The sequence below is a fragment of the Nyctibius grandis genome, chromosome Z (genome assembly GCF_013368605.1).
Source record: "Nyctibius grandis isolate bNycGra1 chromosome Z, bNycGra1.pri, whole genome shotgun sequence".
NCBI classification, from domain to species: Eukaryota; Metazoa; Chordata; class Aves; order Nyctibiiformes; family Nyctibiidae; genus Nyctibius; species Nyctibius grandis.
In genome coordinates this window covers 14334076-14350322 of record NC_090695.1, presented here as the reverse complement: position 1 = coordinate 14350322, position 16247 = coordinate 14334076, and the positions used below count along the sequence as shown (strand labels likewise).

The following is a 16247-nucleotide window of genomic DNA, read 5'->3' as shown; positions in this document are numbered from 1 at the left end:
TGTGTCTGCATACTATATGGGAGGAAATACAAACTTTTCAGTAGTGACCACTGCACATTTCTATCCTCAATGTGCTTTCCATAGCAAGGCAGCTGTTTTAGAAGTTAGCTGCTTCAGCTCAGTTTACTCTGTCTGGACCCTTTATTCTTCAGTACTTGTGAGCTGCTAGTCTCAGCAGCACTCAGTGGTAGTACATATAGCTTATAGGCTCAGCACTTGTTAATCAAGCCTTGCACCCATCCCTCTCTACAAAGCTGAAAAAGAAATGGGAACAGAATATTGCTCTTTACTTGATAGTATCTCCACCTGCGTTGCAATAATTGGCAAGAGGCCAACTGTCAATCACTGCTGAGCTGCATTTTATTCCTCTCCCTATAAATAGTTCTGTACATGCTTTATTTCTTTTTGGCTGCTTCAGTGCTTATTTAGGAATTGGCAGACACGATGCATACCATTTACTTACTTCCAGCCAGCCTTGCAGGGCTTTATTGGCATTGAAAATTAACACCCTATCCTGAGGCAGGAGGCCCAGTAAATAATCTATCATTTGGAATAGTAAAGGACATCATCACAGTTGTGAGGGCTTGGTCCCAACCAGGCAAAGAATACAAGGATGTGTTTTCCTAACAATATGAGGAATGTGAGCATATTAAAAAAAATTCAGTCCCAGTCTGATGTCTGTCTGTTTTCTGCATTGTGTGCTCCAAGACTATTGAATAAAACTTCAGATCTTTGTCCTTCTTACCACTGACTTGAGCGTAGGACTTCTACAGGATAAACCCCAAGGTCAGCTGTTCTATTTCTCATGCCCAACCAGAATCATAAAGCTCATCTGTGCAGGAGACAGAATCTGAGGCCATAGAACTAAACAATGTAAATCTCACCACCTTAAACTCTGAGGGCACACTAAGTTTTTAAACATTTATATCTCCATAAATACACATAATCTACATTGATGAAAATCAAACTCAAGCAAACTCCTGTCAAAATAAAACAGGCCAAGCATACACAATTATCTCACTGAGGAAAGAGAGAAAGAAAACAGTTTAACCTGAATATCTGCAGATACCTCAGTGATGATGGTGTTAAGAAAACATAAGAGAGTAATACAGAGAGTTAAGCGGCTATTGCCAGTTGGTGGAGATTCATGGCTTTCATGTAGCTACATTGATTTAAATGGCTGAAGATCTGGGCTCTAACCTTCAACAAAAGTTGATGAACTGGCAGGTTCTACAGAAGTGAGTTTTAAAGCTGTGATATAATCAAGAGCAGCTGGGCAAAAGGAGCCCTGCCCTCAGACAGGATACACCATTCTCTAAGGCAAATACCAGATAAAGCAACTGAGAGAAAAACCTGCTAGCTCAGCACGTTTGTAAATAGAGAAGTACCTTCCCCCTCTCACTGTGGTTACCACTGTGTTCAGAAAATAATGACTCTTTGGCCCACCCCCTCCTCTGACTGTACCACTACCTCCAGATGACTGGGGTGACTGACGAACTGCATAACCTGATATTCAAAGTCATTATATTAAAAATACCTTGCCATTCTGCGTGATAAATGGTTTCCACTTGGAATTAGTTAATGTAGAAATATTTTGGCTACTTTTGCTAAAGGGTTTTGCTTTGCTTGCAAGGTCGTTCAGAATAAGCTCCCTGAACTTTGAACTGTATCTGCAAAGCGAGATAAACAAGAGCCATATAAATACCACAGTCCTTTTCCCCACACTGTTTTCTTCTGCAGCGGAGGTTAAGCAGAGCTGCCAAGGAGGTGGGGGAGGAAAGGGTAAGTGTGCTGGTTTTGCTGTGAAAGAGCTTCATGACTTACGATTTGGCAGAGTGTCTGCTTGTTTCTTTGGCTGAAAAGGCTGACTGTGGAAATTTCCATTGGAAACCAACTAGAAAGTTAAAATGCGAAGACAAGTATAATTCAGAACATAGCTCTCGTCTAGTTCACAGGGCAAGACAGCTGTTGCTGGGCGCTGTATGCCAGTGCTGCAGAAGGCTATAAAGGCATAGAGGGATCTCAGGATTTCATAGGAGTTTCATGTGTTTATAATGGATATAAAGGTGGGCAGCTTTCCAGATGTGTGCAGTTTAATCTTCAAAGTACTGTACCTAAAATGCTTTTGGTAGAACTGCAGGAAAGAAACATTAGGGACAGATGGATTTCACAAATGATGTTGGCTTTGCAGCAGCTGGCTCTTCTTTTAAAATATCAATTGTTAAAATATTTAATTTTTTTTAGAATATAACAAGATTGATGAAACACATGTTATTTATCAGAACTTAGTGTTTCCAAAACATTCTGTGTTTACTGTCAGACTTTAATGTGAGTGTGAAATTATACAATTCCACAACCTAGGACACGTTGGGGAGCAGTTTTATAATTTTATATATTTCTCGATAATGGGTGTTTTCAGAACATATTAAGCCAAAATTATTATGTTAATGGAATAAAAGGAAAAGATAATTACAGAATTTCTCGTACGCTTTGATTTTCATAAACATTAAATGGACTCACTGTGGGTAGAAGATTTTGTAAGATCTGAGGAATCCTGAAACTCAGTTTTCATGTTCTGTTTTTGCAAAATTGTTTCTAGTGCCTGTGTTCTTAAGAAATTTTTCTCAACGGGATCCAAATACTACAGACTGACTTGTAAAAAACTTTTAAGTCTTTTTTTTTTTAATTTCTACCAGGTTCTGTAATACTTGCTGTGTACCAAAATACACTGTTGGTGTAAGTACTTTTAAGTCAGCGGAATCACTCTGGAATCTGGAGTGAACTGGTCTAGATTCTTACCAGTGTAAACTGGCTCAGCACAACTGATTTAAAAACACAAGAAATGAGGCCACTTTAAAATCACTGAAGTGTTAAAACAGTGCAGAAGAAATTACAAAGAGGAAGGAACGACGTAGTCTGATTAGTTGCATTAAAAGAAAATCCAGTTATTCTGAACACTTAACTTTTCAGCTATTTATATACAACAAAAAACCCTTGCCTATTTATTATAGGGGAATTCCACTGCAAAATGAAAGAAATATGATCAAGCAGTAAACAAAGTAGTTCAAATTTATTCTTACAGGTTTTTTTAAACTGAATGGAGCCAATATCCTGCTGTGTTTTGTTATGGGAATTTCAGAGTCTGAACTTCGTTTAGGCGTTGATCTCATTTTGTTTATTTTCTCTTTTCAGATAAAGCCCTGCCATGTGGGCAGGGCTGGGGCTAGTTCTGGCTCTCTGTCTCCTCCCAGGAGGAGGGACAGAGATCCAGAACTGCAAGGAGCCCCCAGAATGGCGTATCGGGGAGGAGAACCCAATGCTGAACTCTAGGGGCTCAGTGACCGTGGTGGCTCTCCTCCAAGCTAGCTGATACTTGTGCTTGCTGCAGGCTTCCAGGTAAGTGTAAATCTCTCAGTTTTTGTTCAAACATGACTGGTCAATTTTTAATGCCATCTGAAGATAATACATGTGCCCAACTACAGATGCACTCAAGGAACTCTCGCTTCCTCAAATGCCACCATCCCAGCTGGCATGAGTGACCTGGTGACTAGGTTAAATCTCAGCAGGAGTGTTCTGAGCCAGTGGCTCAGATTCTTTACCTCTTGACTTAGTCCTGACTGACAGATTGTCTTCTCCAGATTGTGTTTACAACATAAAAGTATGATCAACTCAACATTAATGAAACCCAAACCACATGAAATCCCAATGGAAACAGTTCCTCAAGACTATGCTTCAGTTAGCAACAGATGATGCTGAAGCCAAGAAACATCATAATTCTCTGACATGGCTAGAACACCTGGAACACAGAGATCCGTGATCACTCATTTCTTATGTAAGATCTGGGGGGAAAAGGCAAATCAAAACTTGTGCTTTTACTGTGCTTTCCCAGCCCCTGTTTAGAGGTACTAGATAGAAAAAAAAATCCAGAAGATAAGGTAAAGACTGGCCTTTCAAAAAACAGATGAAGCATTCAAGGGAATCATCAGTGTTATATTTTCATACAATACCTTGGACATTGGTGCTCTGGTTTCTAGAACCTACTTCTGTGCAAATAATTAAGTATCATGACAGTAACAGCAGCAAGAAAATAATTTTGAGCTGACCCAAACAGGAGTTGCTGCATACAGCCCTTATCTTGGATTCATTTACTGATTGTGAAATCATTTTGGTTTAAAAATTCATAGTACTGGTTTCAGAGCTTGATTTCAATCACTGTGATAACATCTTAGTTTCCCCCTCTAGGCTGCATAACTTCATATTATAATAGTCTTCGCAAGTTTTTTAAGAACTAGATTTGAACAAGTGCTGGTAAATCTCTGGCTCCATCGAAGTAAAAAATGGGCTTTGTGGTTGGCTTTCAAGGTAGTTGGGTTTGATTCTGTACATTTTAGAAAGGTTTTGAAGAATCTTTCAAGCTCTAGACTACTTCCTGAAACTGAGGTGGAGTGGGAAGAGTTTTCTAGAGCAATTCAATAGGAACGATACAAATGAAAAGGAAAAAACCCCAACATCGTACAGCAAGAAAGCAGCTTTCTGTACTAAGGAGCAAAGAAAGACATTTGTGATGGGATGCCAAAGGGAAAGACTAATAACTGCTAGAAGGTCATGCACACATTTTATAGCCATCCTTTTGACCCAATTGCTGTAATATCCTTTTCTGGCTATTATAGAAAATAGACGTGACAAGATGAGCAAGAGAGCTATTGGCCTTTTACTGCCAGTTTGCTTTCTTGATTATTCATCTTCCTGCTGTATTTACTGTATGCATTCTTTAACCAATTATGTGACCAAAACCTCAGCATTTAAATAAAGACATCAGATAAACTGTGTTAGACCATGAAGAGCGTGAAAGAATTGAAATAAAAATAACACTGAATTCAGTCTGAAAACAGATGTCTGCTGTACTTAGTACCGCATTCTACTTACAAGGACAGGACCCATGGCATATTAGCTATCGTAGAGTCTCGTTTGGCGACAGTATAATTGATAGTCATGGCAAATGGCAAGAATGTTTTAATAGCGTTAGATTTTTGCCATTAAAACTAGGAGAAAATAACATTCACTGTAATAAAAGCAAGATGGAGCATATTAACTGTTGTTGAATGTGGCAAATCTTATGGTCCTTTAATGATTTATGGTCTTGCTTCTTTACATTCTGCACTAGGTTGGAGGACCTGCGAGTGAAATTAGAGAATGAAGGACTGGTCAATATCTCATATGTGGTTGTCAACCATCATGGAACTTCCTCCAAGAGGAAATTTCACCTACTGAAAGAAAGTGTTTCAGACTATATTACTGTCTACCAGCAAGATGAACAGCAAGCTGATGTCTGGACTACCTTAAATGGAAACAAAGATGACTTTCTCATCTATGACAGGTCTGTGTTTAGAGGGGAACACAGGAAAATATTTGCATGTATTTAGACTAATGCTTTGTAAATCTCTGTATTTTTTTCATTGATTTGCAAATAACCTGATTACCTCACAACAAAGACATCATAATCAACTTCTAAGTTGCACTGAGTATAGCACTTGCATTTACTGGAAAAAGGAAGCTACAAAAGAAAAGTTTGCTTTTGCTTAAGTAAAAATGGGATAAATAAACTTTTCTTTATAAGTACTGTGGATTTAGATTAATATAAGTGTAGAATTTGATAGCATGATTCTGTTCTTACACTGTTTTTATTTTCAGACAACTTCATTACATCCATGCATGTGAAAGCAGAATCAAATGAGAAAAGCTATTTGAGTTCTCATGAAAACATTTTGACTGGAGTTGTTGGAAATGTCATGTAGCCATATGGAAAAATTAGTCTTTAGGTGAAACTTAAAACTTTGGAAGAAAATAGCTTTTTGATCATAGGATTCTGGGACACGTATCTTTTGGCAGACCCAGTAATAAGTCTTTAATTGAAATCCTGATTTTTCAGTTTTGATGTGATGGAAATTATTCACCAAGTCCTACACTTCTAACATGTCCATCCTAATTACCATTCAGTTACTCTAACAAACATTCTCAGTTCATACTGAAGCATAATTACGTTTAATAAAGAATTAGAAAGTTACTTAATTTTTTTTGGTAATATGAAGAAATTGAAGGGATTATCTAAACTAGGCTTGTGGGAATGATCTTTAGAAGGTGATTGCATGTTACAGCAGCAAATACACCTAAGTATGGAAGGTTGCTGGCATACAACAGACAAACAGAACAAGGCTGTATGTAGTCCATGGAGTGGCCCCAAAGCTGACACCTGGCCCATGGCATTGGAAAGGTTGAACAGTTTTGTGCTGTTGACACATAGGCTACACCTACACTATGAATTGGTTTGGCACTAGTTTGGCCATGATCCATTATGGTTCTAGGAAAGTATGTCCTTACTGTGCCTTTACTGGCAATGAAGTCTTTGCCTGTTGCTGGTCCTAGACGTGCACTGCAGATGTGTAGGGAGCTCAGACTGGAGGACCATGTGGTGACATTGCAGGTGGGGTACTTAACAAGGTGCCCTCATGTACAAGTTCTGCCTTTACTCCAGCTGCTTTGAATGTACCAGTTGTGTAGTCAAATGCATACCAGAACACTCAAGTACAGACATGGGGCAAACAGGCACCATAAAAATCCCCTCATGCACACTAAATCAGTAATGCAGATGCACTGCAATGCACATTCCAATCAAAATACGTGTTATGTTGCATAAAAAAATTCTTTGTAAGGATGCAACAACAATGTGGCGATTTGTACCACTGTGCAAACAGCCTTACTCATTAACAAGATAGGTCTGTAATGAGTGTATCTTTGCTAGTGTAAATACCACTAAACTAGAGGCTTCTGCCAGTAGAGTTATTACATCAGCCAGAAATCATGCTTCACACTACAGATGTTTGTAAGGCAGATACTCTTTTTGCCTATAAACTCCTTGGACAGAAACACTCTCGATGAGACTGTACAGTGTGGTTGGACTGACATGAATAAAATAAGGTATGATAAGATGAGATATTTAATTTTAGGTATATGTTTATGTATATTTAACCACAAAGTTCTTTCTCTCCTTAGATGTGGCCGTCTAGTGTATCATCTGGGTCTGCCCTATTCCTTCCTGTCTTTCCAATATGTAGAAGAGTCTATTAAGATTGCATACTGTGAAAACAAGTGTGGAAACTGCTCTTACATGGTATTTTCTTGTTTCATTCTATATATACTAAGAAAGGAAACTGGATTTGACTGGTACTTAAAAAAAATTATTTCAGTGTGATTAATCCAAAAAGACATGACCTGAAATTTACACATTTCATGTGGCTTGACAGAGAGCTTTTAAACATTTTTCAAAGTGAGTTAGATCTGATTTATTATGGACAGATTATCTGAATTCCTGCCCTTGATAGAAATGAAAATAATTTTCAGAAATCTACATGCAATCTTGGAGGCTAATTCTGTTTATGGACTTAGCTACAGCTAGTGAACAATTAGCTACTCTAGTTTTTGGGGACAGATAGGTACTTAAACAAATAGTAGTTTTCTAAAAAAACTGGGAATCAAATACAAGCTCGTTTGAGTTACTGTTCCTTTTAGTTTACATTTAAACACAGTATACAATAGTTACTTTTAAAAAGTGATAATACAAGGTGACACATTATTGTTACCGTTATAAAAGAAGGGTAGCTTTGTTTTACATATAACTAAAGATCAGAACTACTTTAAGGATCACCAAGAAATGTACATACATAGTCATGAAAGTTCAGTGAGAAGAATAACTCTCGTTCTCATCATACAGTTTTTCAGCTAAATGTAGGCCTCAGGCCGGTCAGATCTGGGATCCTAGAAAAAGAATACTTTTTATTAGCAATTACTTGAATTACAGTTCTTAAAAGTTTACATTAAGAGCCCTATCCAGTTATCAGTGGTCTGTAAAACAAAGTTCTTTCTGATACATTCATATCTTTCTTCAGCAAAGTAGCACAAATAATTTAAAATTGGGTTTCATGTTCTGCAAAAACATTAAGATAATTAATATTTTACAACTAGTTTGTTTAAATATAATGTCTTGTATTTAATGCAAGCTTCTGTTTTGCAGGAACCTGATATTGATGGTGTATGTGAAAACATCACTAAAAAAGCAGATGAAAAGCTAGCAGAGATAGAACCCAAACCAACTGGTCAACATTCGCATCACCACAACCTGCACAGACATAGACACCACCACCACCATCGTGAGGGCAGTCATCATTCAAAACATGAGAACCATCAGGCTCCTTCTGAAACTCAAAGACATCATCCTCACAGCGGTCGACGTCATAGAGTTTTTGGCCGTAACAGACACGATCAGACAGGTAGTCATGAAGAGGTAGACGCTGTTCCTCCAGGAGAAAGTGTGGAAATTACACAAGATAAAAAGCTATGAAAAAAGGGGAAAACCAGCTGTAAAAACCAGTTAACTTGAAATTGGCCAACAGCATCAGACTCAACTTCTAGTAGCTGATGCTGTCATTGTCGACACCTTTTGTTTGAAGAGCTAGGAAATTCTGTCACTTGACAGTGTCGTGGAGCACTTCCAAATTCTTGCAGGTGACATGGCCAGCTGTCAGCAGAGGACATCACTGAATCTTGACAGTGACGTCTGCTCACTGCTGCTTGACAGTCACCAGCAGAAGGAGCAAGTGAAACTAGTGACACCTGACAGTGACAGGAAAAGGCAAGAAACTGAGCCTGAAAAACAAACTAAGCACCTTAAAAATGCAAGGGAATCCTACTACTTAAATTCATATAGTTGCGAGAGTGGAAAAACGAACAGGTTAAGTGTTTTGATTGCCCCCAATTAAAAATTATACTGACAGGTGTGTAGAGTTAAAATATTGCAAAGAAGCAGACTTTTAGAGCAGTGCTCTTAGAATTACACAATACCTGTCAAATTCCATCAGTGAAAAGCTTCTTGTTTTAAAGGAATTTAATTGACCCGCAGTTTGTTTTTCAGTTGCACTGGGAAGGTGTCTGCATTCTTGATTAATTTGTCTTTCTTGTTTCTCTTCTAACATTCTGCTTGCATTTGTGAGGACAGGAGCATAAACTATGACCTAGGGGCTCCTGTCCGATGTTTTGCAATCCAGAATAGAAGATAACCAAAACAGATATGTTAATCATTTTTTATTAAGAAGATGGAATATATTCAAAAGTTGTTTGTTTTTTTTTCTAACCTAGGGATACAAATTATATACAAGAAAAGCTCATCCTTAAGCAATGTGCCAAAATAGCTTTTTTATCTCAAATGTAAGATACAAGCAGTAATTGCATTGTTTTAAAGTAACAGATTTATATGCTTAACTTTTGTGGCTTAGATAGGGTATCAGGGTCCATTAGTACATATTACTATAGCTTGTAAAATCCCACTAAATCAGTTAGATCGTGCCTAAAGTGAGAAGCAGTGTTAACAACTCTTCATGCAGATCAGTATCAGTATGAAAAACAGGGAGGGGCAGAACAAACTTAATCTTGGTTTAATGTTTATCTTTGTTTATAACAGTGCTGAATTTGATAAATCTGTATTGATTAGTAAGGTAATATACCACTTAAACTTGTATAACTTCTCTGTCTGTAGCTTAGCATTCCTAACCTTTGATTAACTGAGTTGAAGTGAAAATATAGTTGTTTGAAGGATTCCTGAATGAAGAAAAGAATATTCAAGAAAGGAAAACTGCTTTGAAAGTGTACACCATAATTAATGATGGTTTAATAGGGAAATTATTACTCCTACGAAACCTGAATCTTTTTATCGTGAATGCTGATTAGCAGGAAAGTAGCTTTGAATATACACAGAATGCATGCCTTTGGAATATTTGACAAGAGCGTTTTCAATAAAAAATATTCCATATTTCTTCATATCTTGTTTTTACTTTCAGGTGTACAATTTGAAATGCAGTTTGTGTTTCTCATTTTATGTACTACTGAAATACTTAATGTTTCCTCAAAATCGCCTCCGTTTGAAAGGCAGGTCTTGGCCTTTATTAAGACGTTGCTCTAAGTCTCTTATGGTGTTTCGAAGAATTTCAATTTCCTTGTTTTTCTCCTCCTGGAGATGCTGCAGCTTCTGTAAAAACGCAAGCAAAGCCTTCATTGTTAAACATCACATAGAATTATGTAACAATACAATATGCTATTACTAATGAGAAATATTCTAAGAAGAATATTTTACTCAATATTTTGTATCACAAAATTACAAAGATTACTTCCCCAGAATCCTATTTTGTCACATCCCAAAGTCCCAAGCCTACAAAACCAATAATGCACATATATAATTTATATCGCAGTCATTTATATCAGTTGTATCTTCAGTTCCTAGGTTAACAATTCTGTACTAAAACCACTTCACATGTGAGCTTTTGTTGTTGAATCCCAGCTATATCAACATCAGTGGAAAGAAACATGAAATAAGTTGCCTAGAGGTGGGAGGGATGTGCGGGAGGGAAAGATGGACCCCTGAGGCGTGAAACTCCACCCCACCACACTGCTCCATCCCCCAAGTTTTGTTGCAGAACAGAGGCAGTAAAACCCCAGGGAACCGCTGTTTCAAACAAGCTGTAACAGTATTTAGTATCTTCAGACTACAGGCTGTTAATACACATACCCTTCGATAGATACTTTGTGGCAAGACAGAAGCATCTGAAAATGATTTTGTTGTTTTATTCTGAGCTCTTGCTAATTTAGCATTGAACTGAAAGAATTGGGAAAAAACAAAACATTAAGAACCAAAAAGAAAAAAAATATGTTAAATAATGACAATAATTTTTTACGTTTCCTAGATTTCATCATATTACTTTGTTAGTACTAATTAACTTTTTTCACTACAGTCTCTTCTAAGTTTATCCAATGCCCAACTGATATTTAACTCAGCTTTGTAATGCATACCTCTATCTGCAGTTTAATTATTTCATTCTGCTTCTCTTCATTTTGAATTTTCAGCTGTCTAGTTAGCTCTAGTATTTCCAGTTCTTTTTTTTCTCTCTGTTCTCTATACTCCACTTCTTTTACTTCAACTAGTAACACAGTAACACCAAATACGATGATTATAAAAGATGTTTAGATGGAAAAATAACATAATTTCCCAAACATTAAAATGTTCTTGAACAGTGGGTCAATATTTTATAGGAAAACAATTTCATTCAAGGAAAAAACATCCTTTAAAACTATGTGAAAACCACCCTGTCCCATCACAGTAAGATGGAGTCTCTTTACAGAAGCATCCCATTTTACAAAGAGTTTGCCTTTTTTCAGTTAAGTCCATGATCAAAAAATCCTACTCTTCAAGGCTATGCCAGTAATGGAAAAAATTAATATTGAAATATTTTTTTTCTCATTAGAGTATTATTTATTTGTGAACAAAATGTCCTACTCTCCTGAGCATAGCTGGAACACTCTAACAGCAGTCTAGCTTATAGTTCAAAGCAATTTTCCAGTCAACACTTAACCCAAAATTTCATTCCTTCAGATCTTTAGGTCTAAGTTCCCAGTGTCTGTTCTAGCTATTTGGGAATTTCTGCTTATCCTGTGTTGCTGTTCTATTGCCTTATTGCCACTGTCTACTCTCTTGAGCAAAGATAAAATTCAGTTAAACACCATCCACTTCTAGTTTTCGTATGTTTCCACTAAGAAGGGGCACTCGTACTTGTACTTACCCTAGATGAAGTATAGCTCCTAGAGGTTACAACATGTTTTACCTAACACTATAGCATTCAGTCTTCAGAGAACTTACATTTTTTTCTTATATCGCAGTTCAACTGGGTTATTTCTAATTTGTGGTCTTCCTCTTTGTTTTTAACTTCTATCGTAAGTTTCTCAATCTGGTCTTTATATTCCTGTGAATGTAAAAAGCTTCATAAAAATCCTGAAGTTTCTGTGCTCTTAGCCTTCTGCAAAGCACAACATTCATGTAAAAATGTACAGTGCTCTATAATTCAGTACTTGTTTTACCTCAATCTAATAAATTCAAAATGCCCAATGACATCTTACAATCTGTCTGAAGTCCACAGATGGAAAACGTAGCAGATTTCATTGTATTACAGCTATCAGTTAATATAAAATTAGAAATTGTACTTATTAGGAGAACGGGCATATGGAGAGGTAATATTAATTTCCCCAGTCCAGGATCTGATACAATGCTGCAGTTGTTACTTAAGTGACTACAGTATCACTTTTGTGGATTTTTGAGTTTAAGATTGTACAACAAAAATCGTACTTAAAGTATGAATTTTGTTAATATTGCCTATACCAAGAATTCAACAACTTAATACTGGCAGGAGCAGAAACATCGGTGATAACAGCAGTAGTGATGCTGGTGGCACTGATACTCAAGTGAAGAGTCTGAGTACGCCTGTTGTAAGTTTGCCCCAATAATTAATCCAGAATGATCAAGGAATTGGCTGTAGCTGACAATGTAGAGATGCTTACTCCAAAGCCCTTGTCAGAGCCTTCTGACAAGGTAGGTAGCCATTCACTAGAGCAATGCTCAGAGTGTGGTGTTGTGCTCCCCCCCAACTTAAGCCATAACCCCCAGTGTGGGTCATGATGGCTGCATCCAACTTAGGCAGGACTTTGGGGGATGGATGGCAACATGGTAGCCAAGGGCAGTCTGGAACAGCGTCACAGACATCTCGCTGGTATGCAAATATGACTGTAAGTCCATCATCTTACTCCATAAATAGTGGACACCCGAGGGCCCACTGAGCTCTCCTGAAATGACAGTGGGCTGTGTGCCAGGATTTCCCTTGGAGTAGGGGTGCCTCTCAAGGTTACTCTTCAAGGTTGAGAGATTCTCTGTTGCAATAGATTCTCAGTAAAGTGATTGGCAGTGTGCTAAACCTTGAAATCTTAGCTAAGTGATACGAAGGTTTGATTGCACATATATAATCATTTAGACATAAACCTTTGACCAAGTCTGGGACTAGGATTGGATCCAGCTGCACCTACACTGCTATCTGAGAAGGGATTCAGAAATCAAGGGGGTCCTCTCTGAGCCTCATGACTCAACAGGAGGGTCTCCCTGACAGGTTTGTCTAACCCTGTCCTCTATGCAGTAAATAACCAAGTGTACCTGGCCATCAAATCTTGTTAACCCACTATTGCATTTACTATTGAACTTCATTAACTCACTTTCATATCAATAAAGCATATTGTTACTTCTCTCTAACGGGTGAAATGCATCTCTCATGCCATCTGCGACAAATTGGCATAGTCAGCAGGGTGGCAAGCAGTATTACTGATTATTTATGGAGGCGTGGAGTGAATCCAAGTCCCAACTTCTCAGAATAACGGGCTCATGACTATTGGCATAACTGGGAAGCCGTTGAAGAGCTCCTAAAAGTAACTTGGGGCCGTGCAAAGGCAATGTTAAAACCACTGATTAAGGGAGCTCCGGCAAATCTTAAACCCCATTTAGTTGCAAAACATGATGAGATCAAGAAAGACACAGAACACAATGAGGGACTAGGTGATGAAGCACAAAATGCCCGCAAGTGTCTCCCTTCATGGACAGAATTAATGCATGGCATTGTTAACTACAGCCGCAAAATGGGCTGGGACGATGCACCAGCTGAAAAACAAAACCTGAAGCCTGGGGAGGAGATCACAAAGTTCATCTCCTCCAGCACCAGTCCCCAGAAAGGGAGACAACCCCTTCCTCTCCCTTAGGGAGGAATTGCAGGGCATGAAACCAAAAACCAAGTAATGTCCGGGAGGCAATTGACCCTGCCTGTCTGGAACAGGGTGGCTTATCAGTGGGTAAGTGATGACGGCCCATACATTTTAATTCCAGTTGGTCCTCGGGGACGATTGCTGAAGTTTTTAGTAGATGCAGGAGCACAAATTTTAATACTAACACAACAAGATGCTGAGAAGGTGGGCGTGCGATCTGGACAGCAAAGGGTTAAAGTTACTGGTGTGAACAGAGCAAGTATTAGGTGCCAAACTGCCAAGGTCCATTTATGGCTCCCAGGTGAGAAGCGCCTGTCGACTACTTGCTTTGCAATTAAAGATCATCATGAAAATATTTCAGGTTTCGATGTTTTAAATGGATGAACCTGGCGCCTGCTGCCTGGCAGTGTGTGGTCCCTCACCTCAAACTTCGATCCCAACCCTGGCAGAGATGGGGAGGCTCCAGTGTGTGTGCTTCGTGCAGCCCTGTGCTCCCTGACCCAAAAATCACTAACATACTGCGATGTCCCATTTTTGCTGTGTCATGAAATGGAATTTCTGAAGTCATAGGTGATTTGGAGAAATGACAGATAACCTGCAGAACCCACTCCCCATTAACTCACCAGTCTGGCCAGTTCAGAAGCCAGACAGGAGGTGGCATTTAACAACTGACAATCAGCACCTGAATGCGGGTACAGCCCTGCTAACAGCTGCTGTACCGAACATTGCAAACTTAACAGCTACCCTGCAAGCGGCTGCACACCAATGGATGGTGGCTCTAGGTGTAAAAGCTATGTTCTTTATCGTTGGATATCCTTGGAGGAGGAGGATAGAGGAGTTTGCTTTCAGTTGGGAGGGAATACAATATACGTGTGACAGACTCCCACAGGGGTGTAAACATTCACTCGCAATTGCTCATGCCGCACTTGCTGAACATTTACAGACAGTCTCACTTCCCCAAGATGTGGAACTGTACCAATACATAGATGATATTCTGATGGGAGTAACTTCCCCCGAGAAGGTGGGGGAAGCAGCAGCAAGTGGTGCATCAAGCACTAAATAAAGCAGAAATTGACATTCCAACTGGCAAATGGCAGGGACCAAGTAAAGAAGTAAAATTTTTAGGTAAATGGTGGATAGCAGGCAGTGCAGTGGTTCCTCCAGATACCTGAAGAAATATAGAAGAGCTGCAAATGCCCCCATCAAGGAAGGAGTTACAGCAATTATTGGGAACTTTAGGATATTGGAGGAAGCACATACCTGGACTTTCTATCATTTCCTGTCCATTAGACTCACTTTTACAGAAAGACAAACCCTGGGAGTGGAAATCACAACATAAAGAGGTGGTAAAAACTGTAACTGAAGAATGAAAAACCTATCAGTCACTGGGACCAGTACACACCTGTGACTATTACAGCTGAATGGGGTTTTGCTGAACATGCGACTTACTGTAACCTGTTCCAAACTGGCCCCGATGGGCCAAAAAGACCCTTATTGCAGTCTACAGCTACCTGAAGGGAGGTTGTAGTAGAGTGGGAGTCGGCCTCTTCTCACAGGCAACTAGCACTAGGACAAGAGGACACAGCCTCAAGCTTCACCAGGGGAGGTTCAGGTTGGACATTAGGAAGCATTTTTTCTCAGAAAGGGTTATTAGACATTGGAACGGGCTGCCCAGGGAGGTGGTGGAGTCACCATCTCTGGATGTGTTTAAGAAAAGACTGGACATGGCACTTAGTGCCATGGTCTAGTTGACAGGGTGGTGTCAGGGCAATGGCTGGACTTGATGATCCCAGAGGTCTCTTCCAACCTGATTGATATTCTGTGATTCTGTTTGATTCTGTGTTTAGCTCAACTGCATTTTAAGAAACAGAACAACGATACTCTGAAAGGGAAAATGGACTACTATCTTTAGTCCAAGCAGTTAAACAAGTGGAGAAAATACACCAGGGACAACCTGTGCAAACTAGAGGACCATTTAATTTACTAGAAGCAATCCTAAAGGGGACTGCTTCCCAGAAGGAGTTGCACAAAAACCCACTATCAGAAAATGGTATGCCTACCTAACAGGAGTTGCAGAAATATGCAATTAACTCAAGGACAATCTAAGGTTTCCACATTGCGGATGCCCATAAACACAGACCCCTTCAGTGTTACAACAACCTTTTAACCTTCACCCATTCTGGATGCACCACCCCTCACTGATGGTACACCAACAGAAAACATTTGGTTTACAGATGCTTCAGCAAAAAGGGTAAATGGTAAATGGCAATATAAGGCCATTGCATTAGATAGTACCACCAGCAAAGAAGTAACAGAAGGTGGTAAAGACAGTGCACAAGTAGGAGAAATAAGAGCAGTTTTTTGGCAGCACGAATGGAGCAAAAAGTCATATATGTAGACTCCTATGGTGTGTGGGCTGGTGCCACACAGAGGTTCTGTCAGTGGAAAACCTTGAATTGGGAAGTAAATAGGTCCCCAGTTTGGAGAAACAAATATTGGCAATTGCTACTAGATATAGCCAGGAAAACACCTTTCAAGATGGGAAGGGTAAAAGCTCATACTAAGGATAATCA

General features: G+C 39.1%; 2 protein-coding genes across 2 annotated transcripts in view; one reads left to right on the top strand and one right to left on the bottom strand.

Moving 5' to 3' along the window:
• The first annotated feature begins 1719 nt into the window (after positions 1 to 1719).
• On the top strand, positions 1720 to 9867 carry SELENOP (selenoprotein P). The gene is made up of 5 exons (XM_068422511.1): positions 1720 to 1782; positions 3193 to 3396; positions 5165 to 5377; positions 7051 to 7168; positions 8069 to 9867. Exons 2-5 carry the CDS (start codon positions 3206 to 3208, stop codon positions 8714 to 8716), a joined length of 1170 nt encoding a protein of 389 aa, XP_068278612.1. The 5' UTR covers positions 1720 to 1782; positions 3193 to 3205; the 3' UTR covers positions 8717 to 9867.
• CCDC152 (coiled-coil domain containing 152) overlaps positions 7420 to 16247 on the bottom strand; it is a 23492-nt gene continuing 14664 nt past the window's right edge. The window contains exons 6-9 of the mRNA XM_068422512.1: positions 11738 to 11840; positions 10894 to 11021; positions 10613 to 10699; positions 7420 to 10075 (exon numbers count right to left, since the gene is read on the bottom strand). Coding sequence (XP_068278613.1) covers positions 9953 to 10075; positions 10613 to 10699; positions 10894 to 11021; positions 11738 to 11840 — 441 coding nt within the window. The 3' untranslated portion in view covers positions 7420 to 9952. The remainder of the gene's footprint in view (positions 10076 to 10612; positions 10700 to 10893; positions 11022 to 11737; positions 11841 to 16247) is intronic.